Source organism: Cyrtonyx montezumae, unplaced genomic scaffold, assembly GCF_038088225.1.
Source record: "Cyrtonyx montezumae isolate F1298 unplaced genomic scaffold, pur_monq_1.0 scaffold_19, whole genome shotgun sequence".
Lineage (NCBI taxonomy): Eukaryota > Metazoa > Chordata > Aves > Galliformes > Odontophoridae > Cyrtonyx > Cyrtonyx montezumae.
Window position 1 is genome coordinate 4,153,256 of NW_027071925.1, and position 20,190 is coordinate 4,173,445.

Here is a 20,190-nt window from a genome sequence, read left to right on the forward strand (position 1 = left end):
GTCCTCTCTGCATGATTTTAATTTTACAGAGGAGCCAACAAGCTGACTACTCACTACAGTCCAGCAGCTTGTTCTTAAATTTCTTTTCCTTTATCTGCTAAGGCAGTGCTTTGACCAAGAGGCACAGGAATCAGAGTGCTGCAGGCAGTCAGATCAAAGTCCAGCCAGCACAGGGGCTGTTTCAGAACAGGAACATCTGCAGCACTGGCAGCCTGTTACAGAGCGTGGAGGAGGGTTGTGGTGTGGTAAGCTGTGGGATGTTCTACCTCTCCATTAGGTGTTCTGCTCACTGCAGCTGAGGTGTCCTATGGTTTAATGATATGTCATTAATGGCTCTGGAGATTACTGGTATCTATATAAACACTTTTTTAAAAGCACTTGTTGGGTTCTTGTTTTCAGCTTCCTTGGAGCAAAAAGTCACGAAGCCGCATAAGCACGTGTTGAGATTTTATTATTCCATCCTCCATGATCTCTGAATTCTGCTAAAGTTTCTCTTCCTCTCCTACTAGGAGCAGCCTCTTGTCAGATACTACAGACAGCATTGGGTTGATAGCATAAAAAATGACAATGCTTCATAGTGATGGCAGCAAAACTGAGTAGAAGTTCCATGCTGTAGTCACTTCCCGCCCTATAAATGGAGCATGCTGCCCCTTTGTCATCCCTAGTGCTGGTGGGGTGCTCCTCGAGCTGAAAAAGGACCACGTTCTTCTGTATGACAATGCAGGACTGTTTGTGCTCAAGCTTCTTTTTAAGGTTTCTCTTGTTCACAATACAGCAGGCTCTATAGGTATACTGGGATGCAGCTTCTTAAACTACTGTCTCATACATGAAATGATTCTATGAAATAAATATTTAAGTACGTCAGGGTTTTATCCTGTCTCTTGATGCATTCTTTACACCAGAAACGGACCATTAAACCCTGTCATCCAGAAAACCAGTCTCCTGTGCTCTCGTGCTGCCCAGTGGACAAAAAGCATATGGGAATGAGATGACTTGGGTGTGCAGCTAATTATTTAAATATTTTTACTAGCTCTATGTCAGAACTTTCTCATTCAGACACTGCCTCAGCAGCTCTTAAGTGTCCTCAGGAATGGGGTATTACAAGCAGACCTCTGTGGCTGTCATTAAACCATGTTAATTGGATGTGTAATTGCCTGTGCCGCTCTGTGATGTCAGCTCTGCAAAGCAGGAGGCAGTTGGAGCTGCTCAGTACCACTGGAGGTAAGCTGTGGTGTGCTAACTTAACCCCTTAAGTTCTAGACCATTTTCCTGTTGTACTTTGCAGGATGTGGAGCTGCTGGAGTGAGTTCAGAAGGTCATGAAGGTGAGCAGAGGGTTGGGGCACCTCTTCTGGGAAAAAAGGCTGAGCAAGTTGAGCTTGTTTAGCTTGGAGAAGGGGAAGGCTGGGGGGAGACCTCATTGCAGCCTTCCAGCATGCGAAGGGAGCTTACAAGCAGAAGGAACGACTTTTTATGTGGTCTGATAGCGGTGGGACATGGCCTTAAAGCAAAAGAGAGGAAACTTAGGTCAGATGTTAAGAAAAAATTGTTTCTAACGTGGGTCAGGCACTGGCACAGGCTGCCCGGGGCAGTTGTGGATGCCCCATCCCTGGAGGCACTGAAGGCCGGGCTGGACGGTGCCCTGGGCAGCAGAGGGCTGGGACCAGCTGTCCTGCGCCGATCTCCTTTGTGCTTCAGGCGAGAGGATTCGTGCAGCTACGCGTGGTTTTCCGGGCACTGCCCGTTAGATAGGAGCCGCCCTTCCAGCTTCTGAGCTCTCTGCAGCGCTTTAGGGACGATCAGAGCCGCGAGATCCCAGCGGTGCACGCACGCTGCCCGCCGGTTGCGCCCGCTCGGTCCGATCCGCCGCGGTCGGACCCCCACGGCCGCCCCGACCCGGGGCTCCGCCTCCCGGCCCGCCCAGCTCCCGGGGCCGCCGGCCCGCCCCGGCCGCAGTCCGCCCGCAGCATGGAGCCGGAGCTCAGCTTCCGCGGCCGCCGGGCCCTGGTCACCGGGGCCGGCAAAGGTTGGGGGGTGGGGGTTGGTCTGGGAGGGGGGCGAGCGGGGCCGGGGCTGACGGTGTCCCCGCGCAGGGATCGGACGCGCCGTGGCCGTGGCGCTGAGCAAAGCCGGGGCACGAGTGACGGCGCTGAGCCGCACCGCGGCGGACCTGGAGAGCCTCGCGAGAGAGGTAAGGACGGCCCCCACCCCACCCCACCCGCACCCATCCCCCACCCGCACCCCGGGGCGCCGCTGAACCGGGGTCCCCGCCGCAGTGCCCCGGGATCGAGCCGCTGTGCCTGGACTTGGCCGACTGGGACGCCACGGAGGCGGCGGTGGGCGCGGCGGGGCCCTTCGAGCTGCTGGTGAACAACGCGGCCGTGGCGATGCTGCAGCCCTTCCTGCAGGTGACCCGGGACGCGGTGGAGCGGTGAGTGACGGCGGGAGGAGGGTACAGCGAAGCGCACCCCGAGCAGCAGGAGCCTGGCAGCATCGCCTCCCGGCCGGCCCAGATCTTCCAGCCCAGCCCCACTGCTAAACTGAAAGACGTTTGGTGCTAAGACCATCTAGAAAGAGAAGACAAAGCCAGCTAAGGGAGTATGAAACGCTCGCAGTTATGGGCAGTCTGATTCCTTCCCAGCTAACCTGTCCCTGTGTTAAGAAATCGAATGTGTGAGGCTGTAACAAAGGGTTCATTTGATGTAGACCATAAGGCAGAAGTATCCTACTTCATCATCCCAGAGCAATAGCTGCTGAAAACCTAACCAAGGAAGAACTGTACTTCAAATAAAATGAGGGCTGCTTCTGCCTCTCTTATAGCAAATTTACTGTTTCAAAGCCCCATGAAGGCTGGATTGCATAAGAGGAGCCATGGGCTGAGCCCCAGGAATCACTGTTTAAACTTTAATAGTACTGTATGAGTGTGCCAGAGAACAGAGTCCTGCTCAGAATGGGAAGATGCACGAGTGCACCCTCCTGTCTGCACACAGAGGCCACCACCTAGCTTGCTTCCACTGCTTTGCTGCTGGTTAAGCACTGTTGCTTTGCTGGTCAGCCTGGTGTTAGCTGTGTTTAAGTATCACCAGTGCTTTCCAATGTAGCAACAGCATTCATCCTCTGCTGCCTCTCGAAGCAATTCCACTCTGGCCTGGTCTGCAACCACTGTAACTTTTAAATCTGATTTATTTGTAGGTCTTTTGATGTCAATTTCCAGGCTGTGCTTCACGTTTCTCAGGTGAGGATGAATTGTCGCTGCATTTGTCTTCACCAATGGCAATAACAAAGCTGTTCTACGCAGCAGAGACGAGTCCTGGCAGGGGGACCACAGTCCAAAATCAATCCAACATTTTGTGTGTACGGGGTCAAAGAAGAGAGTGAAGGCCCTGCCTCTTCCACGTGGGAGGCACTGAGGACATCCTGTGGCTGTTTTTGCTCTTTTGCCTCCCACAGGAAGCTTCCTACCAAATGAAGCAATGCTCCCTCCTGTTCAGATTCTGGCATCCTTCTATTATTCTTTCTTTTCCCCCACCTCCTCAGATCGTTGCTCGGCAGATGATTGCACAGGGGCTGCCAGGTGCAATTGTGAACGTCTCCAGCCAGGCGTCTCAGCGTGCCCTGAGGGATCATGCTGTTTACTGTAAGTGCCCCTTTCATTTTTTACCAGCTGGAGACCCACAGCCACGAAGCTTCCAGCTGCCAGTGCTGGGCACAGTAAGGTATCTCTCTGTGCTCCAGACCCAGTGCTGTGCGCTTAAATGCTTCCTGTTTTTCCTTCCTCTTTTAAGGTTCTACCAAAAGTGCTTTAGATATGCTGAGCAAGGTCATGGCAATGGAACTGGGACCCCACAAGGTAGGACTCCTTCTTGAAAGAGAAGCATGAAAGCGTTTCCTCTCAGAGCAGTTTGGTACATGGTGTGTTGCCTTTGGTCTCAGATAAGGGTGAACACCGTGAATCCCACAGTAGTTATGACCGACATGGGGAGAATTAACTGGAGTGATCCTCAGAAATCTGCTGCCATGATTAACCGGATTCCACTAGGAAAGTTTGCAGGTCAGTTTCCATCTGTTGCCAGGCTGAGCTCTTCCTGATATCCAAGCCTTCCTCCTAACTGACATCACAGCCACAGCTATTTTGCTTTTATTGCAAGCAAAGTCATAACCCTGCTGCGTGGCTGTGGCTGAATTCCCAAAGCATCTGATGACAGGGCAAACTTACCCTCTATTGTAGAGCCCCCTCATCCCTGGACAAGCAGAATGAACTCTGTTACTCATGAATGTGACTTGCAGGGAGCACAGGTGCTAGCTGTGAATTAAGCTGTTCTGTATATCACACTAAGCACAGCCCAGGGGGACAGAGATTTCCCTGCTCTGATTACATGTAGAGGCCAAAGACATACTGTTTGGGATGCTTGTTTTTCTAGTACAATTTGAGGGGTGCATTGGATGTCCTCTGTGTTTGATTCCAGAGGTGGATGATGTGGTGAACAGCATTCTTTTCCTGCTCAGTGACAAGAGTGCTATGACAACTGGCAGCTCACTGATGGTTGATGGGGGATTTCTTGTCTCCTAAGAGGACATCTGCATTTCACACCTACTAATTTTCATACTAGTACTGCATAGATGTAGAAGGAATAGAAAAAAATGACAGAGACCCAGTGTTGCTGGACAGGAGGGGCAGCAGAGCTGGAACCTGTTTGAGAATTGAGGCAGGAAGTTACCTTGAGAAGGCTGCTATGTAATAAAGATCACATATGCTGTCATGGAGAATGTTTATTGCACCAAATAAGGTTTATCACTCTACATGATGATTAGAAATTGGATCCGTCTTTCTTCCAACCCTATTCCCCCCTACAAATGCAACCCTTCAGAAGCTTTCCCTGTTCCATCCAAACCCATAAAGCCTGCCTGCATTTTTCTTGGGAAGGGAAAGAAGTAGTTAGCAGACCTCACTGCTTCCTTTGCTCTCTTTAGTAGAAAAAAAACAAAACAGAGGCAACAACCTCAGTCCTGCTCTGCAGAGACTGGATTGAGGGGGGAGGCCCTGCTAAAGACTGATGGGGGGGGAGCAGCACCATGCTGTCTTAGGGTGTGCACACAAAAAGGCAAATACATTGACTGCACAAGGCTGTTTCACTCACTGAGTTCGGCTAGTATCCAATTAAGCACCTAATGATTAGTTCTTCAGCTTCACATTTCATTTACTTTGACCCCTTCTGGGGCTGGTTATGATTCCTTCAACAGTCTCAGGCACGTATCTGATAGAGCACCAATTTGTTAACTGTTAGCCACAGTAGGCTGGGAAAGGACACCCTTCTACTCTTCCAGCTGCTCTTGTCATTCACCACCACTTCTATCAGCTTCCTTCCCACTCCCACAAGGATCTTCAGCACCTGTTTCACCTGCAGATGAAACACAGGTGTTTCCAGCACAGGATGGATGTCTCAGCCCTTTCAGCTTGGAGTTCAGGAGAGCCAAAACAGCCTGTTGCCCCAAGGAGCTATCTTGCCTTCCCCATTGTACTCTCCTGGAGGCTGTACAGCCCCCAGCTAATCTCCTGCCCCCACTGCCCCTTCACATCAACACTGACGTTAAATCAAAGAGACATTTAAAAAACACTGACTTCGTACATGATGAAGGGCCCTACACATCCCAGCCCCCTCCAGAAACACCCAGCTAATATGCAATCTGTCGGAGGACAACAACATGCTGAGCCAGCACCTTAGGCCACAGCCCTCAGAACACGGTGCACTTTTTGCCAGGCTTCTTCACGGGCGGTGGGCAGAGCACGGCCCGGATGGCTTCATCAAACACCGTCTTCAAGCCCCGCTGTGTCAGGGCAGAGCACTCAAGGTACTTTACCGACCCTAGGGGAAAGAGAGCTCCAGCTCAAGCACTCCAGTCCTACCTGGAGTCAGCGTCCCTCACCCACTCCAACACAAAAAGCTCAGCGCCGTGGAGACGTTCCAGCACATCACTCACCGATCTCCCGCGCCATGGCCAAACCCTGGGGGTAGGTGATGGGAGCCAGTTTCTTATCCCGTAACCTTTCAATGGTGTCCTTATCGTCCCGTAAGTCCAGCTTGGTGCCCACCAAGATGATAGGTGTATTTGGGCAGTGGTGTCGGACCTCAGGGTACCACTGCAACAGAGAAGCACGATGAGAAAAGCAGCCGTGGCAGCAGGTGCTGCCATGAGGCTGCATCTACTATTAGGAACAAGAGTTGTACTGAGGTGGTGTAAACACCTGAACAGGATGCTTCTACCCACAATTTTGAGTATGCTTTGCAGATTGACAAAGATGTAACAAGTCACTGAAACACAGAATCACAACAGATGGCACCAGCCAGCTCTGCACCTAGTACCTGAACTCCATTTTAGCTTTTTCATCTTTAAGGCAGATTTGAAAAGGCAAAAACTTGGCCAAAGAAGTAACAAAGAAAGAGTAGGTCCCTCTTAAAACCAGCTGACTGTTACTTTGGTTTCTCAAAACAGGACTACTAGAAATGCTTATAGGTGTCACAGAGATGGCTCAGGCAGTGAATTTCACTGGTTCCTCCCTTCCACCAAGAAGGAGAATACAGTACCTTGGCTCTGACATTCTCAAAGGAGGCTGGACTCACAAGGGAGAAGCAGATCAAGAAAACATCCTGTGGGGGAAACGAGAGGATCAACAGTGTAGAAAGGAACAGCTAGAGATAATGTGGGAAAGGGAGCTTTACAAATAAACCTCTCAACAGCAAGGACTGCTGGCTGCAAGATGCCCTTCCCCATAAAAGTTGCTAAAATAAGTCAGAGGGAGAAGGGATGGGCTTTGGGTGTATGACTTCATTTTCACCTACAATACTAGACTCAACACGTTAAGAGCCTGCGACCATGCGTACCTTAACAGTGTTAGAGTTTTCATCCCTGGTGGTGGTGGCCACAGAGTAATCACTGCAGCCAGGAAAGCAGTGCTAGCACAGCCCAACTTTACAGCAGCTCCACACCATCCCTTGCACCTGAGCTTACCTACAACACCTATAACTGTTCAAACACCATTGAAAAGAAGGAACTAGAGTGTAACAGTCTCTCAGGAGAAATTCAGCTGCCATCCTCCAGAAACAATGAGAATTATGGCTGCAGCTACAGAAACTCAAACAAATGCAGCTTAGATGGCCATGGGAGCCTCCCTGTCCCCCACTGAGAGCCGTTATGAGCCAGCCCAAGCCCAGTACCCACCGTCTGTGGATAGGAAAGAGGCCGCAGTCGGTCATAATCCTCCTGTCCTGCTGTATCCCAGAGGCCTAGATTCACTGGCTTTCCATCTACCATGACATTGGCAGAATAGTTATCAAACCTGCCAAAAAAGAATTCCCATCAATGACAATCTTGTTCTGAACCACGTGTGACATTATATGAAACCCAAGGGGCAGGGAATCAGGAGAGGTCACTGTGCAATGCAGTTCCTGTGGGGTACTCTGCTCTCCTCCCATACTCAGCCATACTCCTCACGTACAAAGTTAATAAGCCTCCTCCCCCACAGAACCAACTTTTACACACACACACAGAGGGAAGAGCAGCTGAAGCACATTACTCACACAGTGGGGATGTACTCTCCAGGAAAGGCATTTGTGGTGTAACTGATCAGCAAGCAGGTCTTCCCTACAGCTCTGCAGAGGATGAGAGTGACAAGCATAAACGAGGGTACAGCAGAAAGCACTGAGGCAGAGAAATTTACCCTTTCCCACCCTAAAAAAACAACAGCACATAACCAGTTATTTGGGCTCTTCAGACATAGGTATTGAATATCAATATATACAAAGGATTAAAAAACAAGTGTCCGTAAAGGAAAGCAAACTTCCAAGTGACTACTGACAGTTTAGAAAGAAATTCTGGCACCAAGGTAGATCACTAAAATATCAGCTCAGAGCTTTGACAAAGGCAAATGGGGTCTGGCCAATGCAGGGGCAGCAGCTGGCTGACAGCTGTGTTAGGATACGAAGAACAGTCAGCCCTGTAGGGGAAAGGAGAAGCTTGGTTCTAAGAACAGAGAAATAACAGGAGCAGAAACCACTTATTTTGCACTGTAGAAGTTGTGAGTTGCGGAGAGCCTTCAAGGGAAAGCAATAGTGAGTGCCACTGACAGCTGCTGGTTAGAGGTTGAGTGAGCCTGAATAGATGCAGTTATACCCTACCTGACTCAGAAAAGTGACATGACAGACTGCAGGGTGAGACCACAGGGGAACCCAGTGCTGTACCAGGATTACGCTGCCAGAGCCACTGTGCCAATCCACCCTGCTTCTGCCCTGGACTACATCCCCTCCCCAGATCAGGGAGGTTGTGTCAGGAGCTGCTATGCTCTCACATCCAGCTCAGATCCCAACTCAGCACCTTCCTGCCAGAGCACAGTGAATCCACACAATTCCTAACACGTGCACACGTCTGTGATTTAACTGTTTTGGTACCCAAGTTCGTTCAGCCAACTTCCTTCACAGCTCACCACCAGTCTGCAGACCACGAGCTGGAGCCCACTGTGAGCACACCCCACTCACAAGTGTGCTGTGCTCTTTATATCAAGGCTGTGCTGCACCGAGCAAGCCTCCTGCTGACCTCTTTGGGCCCTTCCAGCCAGAAACGGGAAGACCTGGCTCCAAACGCATACTTGTGGGTGTGTTATGCTCAGGAAGGTGAAACGACCATTCACGCTGACTGCTCTGCACTTCTGCCCCACGCTTGCTGCAGTGATGAGAAATGCAAACAGAGCATTGGGAATAACGAGGAGAAATACTCAAGACAAGCTAGGAGAAGTTAGGAAGCACCACAAGTCCACCCGTATTTTGAACACAGATGTGTTCCCAGCAAAAGGCATGGCCGGAGAAAAGAGCAGGAAGGACGGGAAGCCAGGAGCAGCAATGCGTTTCACCTTGGAACTCAAACAACAAAAGGAGACGAGAGAAAAACCCGCGAGCATCGAAACGGACCGGGGGGGGGGGGGGGGGGGGGCGGCTGTGCACCGTCACCCCTGAAACGAGAAGCACCAAGCAGCGACGCGACCACGACTCAGCCTTTGGAGCCGAGGGAACGCGCTCGCTCCCCCGGCAGCGTTAAGGCGAAGCCTCGGCTTCACGAAGCGGAGCCGCGGCGAAGGCCCCGGGGCTCTCTCGGTGGGCACAGCTCCGGGAACGGCCCCCGCGGGATGGCGGCCCGGCCCCGCGGCTCCACCCGCTTCAGCTCCGCGGCGCCCGGTCCCGGGCTCACTGGGCCGCGGGGCGGGGCCGCGCCGGGCCGTCCCCTCCCTCCTCTCGGCGCCGACGGGCTCGGGCCCGCTTTGTGCGGAGCCGCGGGGCAGACCGGCACCGCCTTCGTCCCGCGGCCGCCGCGCACTCACCCGTCGCCCACCACCACACACTTGATCGCCTGCATCTGCCCGCGATGGCGGCGCCGCCGCGACTCCGCCGCAGTGACAGCCCCGCGCGGGCGGGGCGGGGCGGGGCGGGGCGAGACGAGCTGAGCCGAGCTGAGCCGAGCGCGGCCGAAGAGAGCCGAGCGCTGCGGAGGGGGCGGGGCGAGCGGGAGTCCTCGGGGGCGGGCGCCCAACCCCGACGGCAGTGAGAGCGGACGTCAAAGTCAGCGACTGCAGCCCCAGTGCCGCGGGACGGCCGCCAGGGCTGCAGTGCCTCCGTGAGCACCGCTCCAGGGATGGGGCAACCCCGACATCCGTGCAGTCCCGCAGCAGTACCGCCTGTGGCCCCTCCCTGCAGCCCGGAGGGTTCAGCGCACCCGCTCCCTGCATGGGCACAGTCCCAGCTCATACCTGGCGTCGGTTCCTCTGCCCCAGAGGCTGTCACGCATTGCAGAGCCTTCAGCTCCAGGTCGGGATCTCCCTGAGAGCAGCACAGCAGCCAGCTGGTCCCTGCCCCGTGTTACGGGAAATGTAAAAGCTCTTTATTAAAACAGCACAGTAAAACAATTGAAAAACATAAATGAAAACAATCAAGAACGCAAACCAACCAGTCCACACAGAGTTTTGTTGTCCTCTTCAAACATTCGTTTTTCCTGGAAAAAGCAGCAGGAGGATCTCATCCTGGAGTCCTGACCGAGCTCTCCCCTTTCTCTGTGCCACCCAACGGACCTATGTGGCCAAGGAAAGGAAACTCCTCCTCTCCAGCCACTCAGAACCATTGCTCACCTCCAGAGTAGGGCCCCCAAAACAGCTTGGTTCTGGGATCCTGAGAAGCTAGGAGGACAGTTTTTCCATGAGCCATAGGGGAATTAAATCTCAGTGTGTTTTGACCACACGAATTCTAGTGAAGGAGTGAATTCCACAACAAGGAAGAAAACAGACTCCTCTCTTGCTGTGTCAGTTCGTGTTGTAGATGAGTGAATCACAGCCCAAACTCAGCTGTCCCATGAGGATATGCCACTGCACAGCAGCCCCTCTCCATAAAGCTGTTCCTGTGTGTGTGAGAAATTGAGAAACGTTCCTGCACTGCCCATCACTACAGCCAGGACCACAGAGGGACAAGGCAAAAAAACAAAGTGAGCTGTCAGCCACTGCTTGCACCCATAACCACTGGGCACACACAGATTTGTCTTTCCAGCAGCTTCTAGACCCCGTGGCTCAGAGTAAAGTAAAGGGCTCCTACATCCAGGGACCCATAAACACTCCTACCCGTAATTTACAAGGCTTCGTTGTGAACAGCCCTGGTATTCAAACAAGTGTTTCAGAGCAACCCCTTCTCAGTGAACATAAAATCCCACTGGTAATAACGGAGTGTGCTGGCAGATTGGCACTGTATAAAAGAGCACAGAAACGGCTTCAAATTCTGTATCAGTGCAGGGTAAGAGCTCTACATCACAAATTCAGATCCTAGCTGAGTATGGCTCCTTCCTCCTCTCCTTTATGCTGCTGGGAGCAAGATTTCTGAAGAACAAGAGGGGCTTTTTGCTTGCAAGCCTTCAGGCCACCCCACTCTGACAGAACTGTCTCACTTACAAGGAAGGGGCTGTACCTGAGTAGCTTATCTTCCTCCTGACAGCAGGTACCTTGATTCTTTTAGCCACACTTTCATTTCCTTGAACTGTGGGTTCCCAAGGAGGATCCCTGCACATATGCCATGATGGCATTTTGCAATACACTTGCTCGCTGGGCCTCTTCTTCTCTCATCCTGGAGATGTCAGCCTCCTTCATTCTCAGCTTCTCCATCAACATAGAGATTTCACCTTCTTTGTCCAGCAGTGCCTCTCGGTGATTACTTGACAGGACTGTGAAAGAAGAGCAGCATTGGTACAGAAAATTCAGGTGTCCCTAGAACAAATAAGAATCCCTGCAAAAACAGCAGGATGGCGGGCAGATTTGTATTCAAAGCTAGGAAGCACCTCTGTCACTATGTGTAAGCATAGCTCAGTTCAAGGCCCAGTGCAACCTACTTTATAGGCTACATCACCACTTGAAAAGGATGGAAGGATCCATCACCTTTCAGTTGTCTCTCCAGGGCTGCAATCTTCTCTCTCAGCCCTTCCTGCGCTGTGCGTTCAGCCTGCAGGTGTCCAATCTGCTCCTGCAATTCCACTTTCACTTTATTTACTTCTGTCACTTTTTCTTGTTCCTTACTGTTCAGGTCCTGACACACAAAGACAAATCCACAGTTAACCAAACAACTTCTGCAGTCTGCTCTGACCCCATGGTGACTCTATTCCAGATGAAATTACCTGCTGAAGTTCCTCTATTCTCCTTCTGAGTCCATCAGCATGCAGGCTCAACTGACTGGCCTTGACTTGGGCCTCACCAACCATTTGTTTTTGTTTGAGGCAGCAGTTCTGAGCTTCGTTGCGTGCTTCAGTCATCAGCCGCAGCTTCTCTTCAAGGTGCTCCAGTCGTTGCTGCTGTAAGGTACCAAGGAAAAAGAGAATACATCAGTTCTACTCCATTCCTGTGAAGGGATATTCCCATTTTTGTTCCCAATTCAGTGAAACCTTGGTTCAGTCAACTGGTACTGAAGAACAAACAAGCACAGGATGTATCTATAATAGATAAAGCACAATCCCCTTGCATTCAGGAGAGAATCTAAGCTGCTTTCTGCTACCAGTGCCATTTCTGGCATTCACATCTAATGACATTTCTTCACCTCCTCTGCATCCTGACTGGCTCTGAACCACTGCTGTACGTGGCTAAACTACTGCTGTTCTAACACAGATAACAGCTTTTCTGTTTTAACTCTTCAAAGCATTTTCTTCTGTGTCGTTAGGTGTAAGTAAAAATTGTAATCATTTTTGGTGTATTTTCCTCATCCTCTTCTCTTTTACATGGTGTTGACTCCATTGCTGTTTCCACAAAGTTGACTCTGCAGCTCCTCTTCACCCAGCAGCAGCAGCTGCCACTTGGGGAAATGCTTCTGAGTCCAGAAAAACAGAACAGCACAGGAAAGTTGCTGGTAAACAGCACCTAGACCTGGTTGCTAGCTCCAGAACTTGGTAACTTAGATTTCTGTTATGACAATATCCACATCAGTCCTGATGCTACTGGAAAGCACAGTGCAGATCACAACACTCTGGAGACAATTCAAAGCAAGACTTTTCAGAGCTCCTTCCTTAGAAATTAAACTACGTGTTGGACAGTGAAGCCCAGAGAAGGGAATTACACATCATCTTCCTACAGCAAAAACATAGGCTAGGCAGTGAAATTCACTCCTTCCCAGAGACAGAGCCCATAAGCAGTCCTTACCTCATCCAACCGTGCTTGATTTCGAACTTTCATTAACTCTTCTTCTGCGTGGCTTCGCTCAGTGAGTGCAGCTGCTTTGACTTGGCTCAGCTCCTGCCACAGAAACATCAATGATCTTTTCAGAAGGAGAAACTGCATTGTTGAAACACTGATTAGAAAACACCAGCTAGTCACAGTCTACAAAGTGACACAGTTGTTCCTGTCACTCAAGGACAGGGTGAACAAAACCAAATCACACACCTCTTCTCACCCAGAGATTGACACATACATTCAGTTAAAATATCAGTTACACAGGGGCAAGTAACAGGTGAAGCTTTCCAAAGACAAGAGAATAGCAGAGGGCAGCAGTGGATCCAGGTGGGGGAACAGATCAGGAGAAACACGCCACGTGGTCTGGGATTCCCTACAGGAAATCTAGAGTCAACAGAATAGAAAATTCCAGAGCACCTGTGGCACGTTCCTCCTCTCCTACCCGAACGCACCTGCAGCACCCACTCTCACCTCCTCCAGGGCTATCCTGATGGCCTCCAGCTTCTGCACTCTGTCTTGCATGGAACGTTCACTGGCCTCCATGTGCTGTGTCAAGTGATCCACCTGCACAGCACAGAAAACATTCAAACAAGTGCCAGAAAACCACTCCTATCTCCAACCATAACAGTGTGACCACTGAGTATGAAAAAAAGCATCCCATCCAGGCAGAGTTCACTAAGCTCTTTTCTTCAAGTGGTACAAAAGACCAGAGAATCATATTCTAGTTTTAGTGTGGCTAACATCCTCCTGCCCTATGTCTTTTCTTACAAGATTCCCAAATCTTCAAGAGACCTATGGAGATATTTTTATTTGTAAGGGATTTGACACCTTCATAAACACTCCAAACAGAGCTGACCACAGCCTCTTGTCCTCTCCATCCCTCTGAAACTTGACAGAGAAGATACAAGCAGGCTGAGTCGCCTTAGAGGACTGTTTGCATAGAGCATGTATATCTTCATTGATTCCAATACTGTATCTTGATTTCACTGAGCAGGGTAAGACTGCTTATTCATAATTACCCCTATGCCTAGCAGGACTGACACGAGGACCAGCCCCCATTCCTCTGTGGCAGTCACACACCACTCCTGCTTATACCCTTACAAGCTACAAAACTTGCTAACAGGTGGAATGCCTTGTGATCCCTTTGGTTAATCTTTTCTTGCAGAAACGGCCTATTATTCTCACAGTAAGTCTAAATCTGCTATTTTTTAATCTGAAGTGCAAACAATGGCCTCCAGTGGCCAGAACCAAATGGGGACCAACCTCAAGAAGCTACAGAAATGCCTTTCTTACCTCTTTTAAGCGAAGTGATTCCATGTCTTCAAGACTTTGTTTAAACCTTCTTTTTTCCATTTCTAGGCGCTCTGTAGATTAAAAGCAAGTGCACCAGAACTGAGGCATTCCTGCCACCTACACTGTACTTACACCACACCACGAGGTCTCCCTTTGTCTGTTTTGCACCACTGACAGCAACAACACTCCGTGGGAGCCCATAAGTTGCTTCTAATCCCCCACTTACCCTCTGCCTGCACAGCCCGCAGCTTCAGCTCCGCTGTTGTGTTGGTCAGGTCTTGTTTTAGCTCAAATAACTGATCCTGCTGCACTTTACACTTCTTCTCCAACTCATCCACCTAACAGGAAATTACTGTCACAAAGGAGTTTCTTCTCCTATTAGTAGAGCAAGTTAGCTGTACAGAACAATCAGCAGAGATGAAGAGGAGCCAAAGCAGAGGAAATACACAGAACAGAGGCGAATGCATCCCAGATCCCACCTCCCAGCGTTCAACTTGCCATCCTACCTGGTTTCTCAGAAACAAGTTCTTCTCATTGCAGGCAGATAAGTCACGGAAAAGCTTGCCCTCCCGATCAGCACCTTCCTGCAAATAGAAGTAAGGAAAACTCATGTACTCACCTTCGTTCTCTGCACTCCCAAGTTAGCCCAACCAACACCACACACAACTAAATCCAACCCACCCCACAAGCACCACGACTCCTCCACCCTCACACTCACCCCATTTCCATAGGAACATTTGTCACAGCAGCTGTAACAAACCCTCTAACAGTGGGAGTCATGCTTGCCTAACCCAACCAGCATCCCCCAAACCCCACAGAGCAGGTACTGACCCAGAGCCCAGTTCTTGAGCCTCACTAGGATTTATCCAGCCCACCTGCCTTTGCTGCTGGAGCTCTGCAATGTGCTGCTCAGTCATGCTGGCTTGCTCCTGCTTCATGGCACTCAGCAGCTCTCCCAGGTTGTGCACCTTTTGCTCAGACAGTGCCAGGGCAGCTTCAGTCATCTGCAGCCTGCACAGAGAAACACATCCCAGAACCCTTTCTAAGGGAGACACTCCAAGCAGCACTACACACCACGTGGTACAAGATGTTAACACATTCTGCAGCAGATGAAATCGGGTTTGCCAAACAAAGCTTTCTTTTTTTGTTGTTGTTGTCTATGCATAAAAGACACCACAGATCTGTGCACCCAGCAGCCTCTGCCAACACCAACTCGGGACTTTCCAAGAGCCCATTTTCAATGAGGTGTTTTCCATAGCTGGATCCCTCCAGGATTTGCCAGCTCTTTTACAGCACTGCAAGATTCCTCAAAATTAGGGACAGAATTTTGAACACGGAGGGAAAGTGATGTGCTTACTCCGTACACGAGTACGTTTACTCTCTGTAATTCACTTGCTCCTACAGCAATGCACTGTGTTTTCATTCAAAGCCTGACCTGACCATAATCAGTTATCTAAAAGCCTGATCTGGCCGTAATTTCTGGATATTACTGCAGATATGATTATGTGAAATACTAAGCCAGCCACTCTAGCTTAGCCCCTCTCTTTACAGCTCTGTTCACCTATACAGCACAGAATATGTGGAAGGTTAAGGTTTTCCTCCTCCATACTTGGCTTTCAGTGAATTCATAATAGAGTGCTGCTCATTCAATGCTTCCTGAAGCCGGATGACACGTCCCGCCGATATCCTGCATTTGGGGAAGACAGAAAAGAAGAGGGGTGGCTAATTTCTGATGGGAAGGGCCCAATGCCAACAGCAGAAAGCACTCAAATCCAACTCACCTGCCACTTCTGGCTATTTCTTCTCTCTGTTTGTCTATAGTGCCCATCAAATCCAAGAACTGTGAACAAGGTACAACCCGTGAAAAAATGAACTGCATCAGCTTGAAGCATTTATATTTGTCAGCTTTCTCTTCCTAATGACAGCAGGAGACAGCTTAAGCCACTCTCCTGGAAGAAACCCAACTGCAGGTTTGAAGGGGTTCATCAACACGTCTGACTGAGGTCACTAATTACAGGGGCTCTGCACCAGAGGGCCAGAAGGAAAACTGAGTTGTACTTCTAGGTTTTCACCGCTCAGAAAACATCAAACCAATTGCTAAATAAGAAATGAGAAATATGAATATGGGTGAAGAAAATCACCAAAAGTCTTCCAGAATCCAGAGTGAATATGCAGGGGGCATCAATACCTGTACTGTCATGAATTTGATTTCTGTGTAACAGCTCAGAGGAAGGAGCCTGTTTACTGAACAATGCTGTGTACTGTTCATAAACATATCCAGGCATCTTCAGGTGCACAGTGGGGACACTGAGGGAAGGCACTGGATTCCAGCTGACCACTCTGAACTGCTGATGTCAGATTGCTGACCTGCTTGGTCTTCTCATCCTTCAGATTCAGTATCTCCTTGCTGAGCACACAAGTTCGGTTCTGTGTCTCACTGAGGATAGTCTGACGGTCCCGGTTGTGGTCCGTGGCTTGTTCTGATGCAGAGAAAACAGGAAAGCATGGACACATTTTTACAGTAACAGAATTACAAGCACTCAGAATGACACTGGAACAGCAGCTCCACGTACAAGGGGCACTCTCAGTCAACAGCACCAGGCAGGGCAGAATCAGAGAGCAGCAAATATGGGGTAACCCACAGCCCAGCCACAGGAGAACCAACAACCAAGCTCACACTGCATTAGGCATATCCATACTTGGCTCAGAGGCAAATTAAAGCCCCAGGCATTCCCATACTCACATGCATTGGCAGTCCCTAATCCAACCCCTCTTCCCAGTCAAAGTGACACCTCCAATTTGACCAGCCCTCATTACAGGACAACAGGAAATAACGTTGTGCACTGTATACAGGCTGCTGAGAAATGGAGAGGAGGAGGGCCAGCTGCCTTCTGGAGCAGCCAGTACCTTATATCCCTCTAGTGCTGAGACAGAAGAAGAGTTACTGGTTCTCTCCCATGCTCTTAGGGACACGGTTCAGCAGTACACTCAGCAGTGCTAGGTTCATAGGTGGACTTGTTCTACAGTTTTAAGTCCTACTTACCCACAGCTTTCAGAATGTCACTGGGAACATTGTTCCCAGCCAGTTCCAACTTCTTCAGGGTCTTGTTGCTCTGCAGGCAGTTCAACAAAGCTCGGCCACCCAGAAGCCCAATGTTATTCCAACGTAAATCTATACAGAAAGAAAACCTTCACTCCAACAGCCACCTTACTGAAACATACAAGGTTCAGAAGCCATGCTCTTTATACATCTATATGCACGGCTAACTCATCCTATAAGGTCTCAGCTTGTCACAGTAGTGACTACCACCTCCCTTCTCAAGACCAATGAGAGGGAGGGAAAATGACTGGCAAAGCAGGAAGGCAAACAAGAATCTGGTGTGCAGAGAGCCATACAAAAGGTACACAGTGCCTCTCATATTTTCATCTCATGGGCTTTTCTTCCACAACCACAACTCATGGCTGAGAAAGAACCAGCACCAAGAGCCACATTTTCAGAAATTAAATTCTAGCAAAATTCCTTAGAAAGAACAAAGCAAAAGTTACGCCCCAGAGTTGGGCACAAGGGATGTTAATGGATCCAAAAATGGGTATGAACACATTCCCTCTTACACTTGTTCTTACACTCAAGCACAGAATTCACCTGCAGGATGGGTTCCTGAGATCACAGCTATAGTTCCACCATAAAAGTGATCCAGGCTAATAAGAACTGGGAATGATGCTCACTGGCTGTCACAAATCAGGGTAGGCTACAGTGAGCCCATGTGCATGCAAGTAGGTGGACAACAAGTCACTCTTACCCAACTCCTGCAGGCTGGTGTTTCGTTTCAGTGCCATGGCCAGCTCTCCTGCCCCGTGATGGTTGATCTGGTTATTGCGCAGATCTAGCCGCTGGAGAGAGTTGTTTGCTCCCAGACCCTGGCAGAAAAAGGAGAAGCCTTCCTCCCACACGCCCAGGCTGTTCCATTCCAGGATTAGGCTAAGGAAAAGTCAAACAGGATTGGAGTTTGCAAAGTGACAGTTGCAAGAGCCTGAACGATACCTGAATGATCACAGCACCCAGGCATCCTAACAGAGAGTCAGAGGGCAGAGTGCTCTGCATCTCCAGAAGGAGCACCTCCAGTTCTCACTCCTTCACCTAAGCCACAGCTCACAGATAGCACTGCTTGACAAAGCAGACGGCCCAAGAAATTCACCCTCATCCCTGATTCTTTTCCAACCTGAGGTCTCAATTGGTAGGAATAACAGAGATATCTAATTTCTTACCTTCTGATGGATTTGTTCTGCCTAAGAAGCTTTCCCAGCGCCTCAGCTCCCGTGGCTCTCAGGTTGTTCCCCTGAAACAAAGTGCAAACGACTGCTGAACAGCACTTTGCCCCAGCTGCGCCGTCCCATCAAACAGCACCAGGTGTGCTCTGGCTGTAACACCCATTTCAATCAGTGCAGGCACACAATCGCTAGCGGCGCGATGCTCTATGGGAGAGCAAGTCGAGCCACTAAGAATGCGCTAATTAATAACGAAACCCAATGGAAAGCGTTGTAACAGAGCGAAGATCCACAGCAACGGCTTCCTACCAAAATAAGAGAGTAAAACCGAAACGAGCCGCGAGGCAACTGCAGAAAGCTGCAGCACTGAGTCACGGGAGAACGGGACACGCACGGAACCGCACACGCGTGCACTGCGGGGCCGATTCTCAGCCCGGGCCAGCTTGTGCTCCTGTTTCCTCCCGCATCCCTCACGTCTTCATTTTACTCTTAACAGACCCACCTTCAAATCCAAAGATCTGACGGTGGTGTTGGAGCACAGTCCGTGCAGCAGGAGCTTCGCACCTGGGCGCGGAAAGAAACACCGCCGTTTCACCCTCCGCCCGGGGCGGACGTTCCGCCGTCCCTCAGCAACGGGGTCGGCTCCGGGAGAGCAGCGGGGACTCCGTTCCGCCCCCACTCCCCCCACACACACCCCCCCTCAATCCGCCCTCCGCTCCCCGCGCACCGTCCTCGCTCAGGCCGCAGTCCGCGAGCGCCAGCTCAGCGAAGGGCGCGCTGCCGGGCAGCAGTCGGCCCAGCGCTCCGCACGTGTCCGGAGAGAGGCTCAGCTCCGCCAGGTCCAGGCGGGCGCGGCCCGGCGCTTCCCCGCGCTCCCGCAGCCGCCTCAGCACAGCGTCCTGCGGCGCCGCGCACAGCCGCGCGTAGTCCCTCCGGAACTCCTCCATGGCCGCGGGGCGGTTACCGACCGCCGCCGGGAGCGGCGCTGCCGCCGCGGAACCGCCGCGCTCCGCTCCGCCCCGCCCCGCGCGCGGATGGGACGTGGGGGCGGGCGGCGCCATGGAGGAGCGGGAAGGCGGGTTCAGGAAGGTGCGCTGCGGAGCGGAGCGGGCCCGGTCCGGCCCGGCCCCGCTCACCGCTGCTCTTTCCGCGCAGGAGACGGTGGAGCGGCTGCTGCGGCTGCACTTCCGCGACGGGAAGACGCGAGGTACGGGGCGGCGGGACTCCCCCCTTCCCCTCCATCCCGCCCCCCTCCTTAGCTCCCTGTCCTCGCAGTTAACGGCGACGCGCTGCTGCTGATGGCGGAGCTGCTGAAGGTCTTCGTGCGAGGTGAGCGCCCCGCGACCCCCCCCCACTCCCTTCTCCCAACCCCCCCCCGGGCACTTCCCCTCCCCCCCCACGGAACTCCCCTCGGTTGTACCGCAGAAGCGGCGGCGCGAGCGGCGCGACAGGCACAGGCGGAGGACATGGAGAAGGTGGATATAGAGCACGTGGAGAAGGTGCTGCCTCAGCTGGTGAGTGAGCCTCCGTTACCTCTGTTTGGGGCCCTGGAGCAGCGCTGGGGGGGGGGGGGTTTGCTGCCTTTGGAAACGAGAGAAGCCCCTGCTCTTTCCTTACAGCTTCTAGATTTCTAGACAACACGAAGCAGAAGCGAGATGGCAGCAGCTGGAAGATCCCGACCCGACAGCTCAGTCCGGCTCTAGGAAGAACAGCATCACCTCCTCCTTCCTCTGCCACACTGCTTCTGTTTCCCATCTCCTTTACCAAGTCTCTGATGTCAGATGCTGTTTTTGGTTTGGTGGGCTGTAACTGGTTCCCTGTCGCTGCCATCCATCCCTAACGGTGTGCCTGACAGCAGGGTAAAGCTGCTGTGGCTTTCTCAGCTAATGTGAGAAACAG

The 20,190-nt window shown here is 51.4% G+C and overlaps 4 protein-coding genes across 6 annotated transcripts; 2 read left to right on the forward strand and 2 right to left on the reverse strand.

Annotated features, from left to right (window-relative positions):
- Positions 1–1,948: 1,948 nt before the first annotated feature.
- DCXR (dicarbonyl and L-xylulose reductase) lies at positions 1,949–4,759 on the forward strand. The gene is made up of 8 exons (XM_065735259.1): positions 1,949–2,025; positions 2,093–2,190; positions 2,276–2,430; positions 3,192–3,234; positions 3,537–3,636; positions 3,785–3,849; positions 3,933–4,050; positions 4,466–4,759. The coding sequence occupies exons 1-8, from the start codon at positions 1,968–1,970 to the stop codon at positions 4,567–4,569; spliced, it is 741 nt and encodes a 246-aa protein (XP_065591331.1). The 5' UTR covers positions 1,949–1,967; the 3' UTR covers positions 4,570–4,759.
- An 83-nt stretch (positions 4,760–4,842) lies between these two features.
- Positions 4,843–9,442, reverse strand: RAC3 (Rac family small GTPase 3). Its single transcript, XM_065735260.1, has 6 exons — positions 9,367–9,442; positions 7,577–7,648; positions 7,218–7,335; positions 6,584–6,646; positions 5,979–6,138; positions 4,843–5,863 (listed from the first exon to the last, which is right to left on the reverse strand). Exons 1-6 carry the CDS (start codon positions 9,399–9,401, stop codon positions 5,733–5,735), a joined length of 579 nt encoding a protein of 192 aa, XP_065591332.1. The 5' UTR covers positions 9,402–9,442; the 3' UTR covers positions 4,843–5,732.
- A 598-nt stretch (positions 9,443–10,040) lies between these two features.
- On the reverse strand, positions 10,041–19,277 carry LRRC45 (leucine rich repeat containing 45). 2 transcript variants are annotated; one of them, XR_010622140.1, is made up of 18 exons: positions 19,019–19,277; positions 18,794–18,855; positions 18,292–18,362; positions 17,826–18,004; positions 17,069–17,197; positions 16,393–16,505; positions 15,807–15,865; positions 15,635–15,712; positions 14,901–15,036; positions 14,532–14,609; positions 14,252–14,363; positions 14,026–14,096; positions 13,204–13,296; positions 12,703–12,795; positions 11,691–11,864; positions 11,455–11,602; positions 10,991–11,243; positions 10,041–10,771 (listed from the first exon to the last, which is right to left on the reverse strand). XR_010622140.1 is itself a non-coding variant. In XM_065735261.1 (17 exons), the coding sequence occupies exons 1-17, from the start codon at positions 19,236–19,238 to the stop codon at positions 11,047–11,049; spliced, it is 2,013 nt and encodes a 670-aa protein (XP_065591333.1). In that variant the 5' UTR covers positions 19,239–19,277; the 3' UTR covers positions 10,852–11,046. The 2 variants fall into 2 exon arrangements, 1 of the variants encoding a protein (XP_065591333.1); XM_065735261.1 differs by lacking the exon at positions 10,041–10,771 and having other exon boundaries at positions 10,852–11,243.
- A 32-nt stretch (positions 19,278–19,309) lies between these two features.
- CENPX (centromere protein X) lies at positions 19,310–19,934 on the forward strand. Of its 2 annotated transcripts, none has more exons than XM_065735262.1 (5): positions 19,310–19,380; positions 19,447–19,498; positions 19,567–19,620; positions 19,717–19,805; positions 19,891–19,927. In XM_065735262.1, the coding sequence occupies exons 1-5, from the start codon at positions 19,351–19,353 to the stop codon at positions 19,915–19,917; spliced, it is 252 nt and encodes an 83-aa protein (XP_065591334.1). In that variant the 5' UTR covers positions 19,310–19,350; the 3' UTR covers positions 19,918–19,927. The 2 variants fall into 2 exon arrangements, with proteins under 2 accessions (XP_065591334.1, XP_065591335.1); XM_065735263.1 differs by having other exon boundaries at positions 19,314–19,380; positions 19,911–19,934.
- The last annotated feature ends 256 nt before the right edge of the window (positions 19,935–20,190 follow it).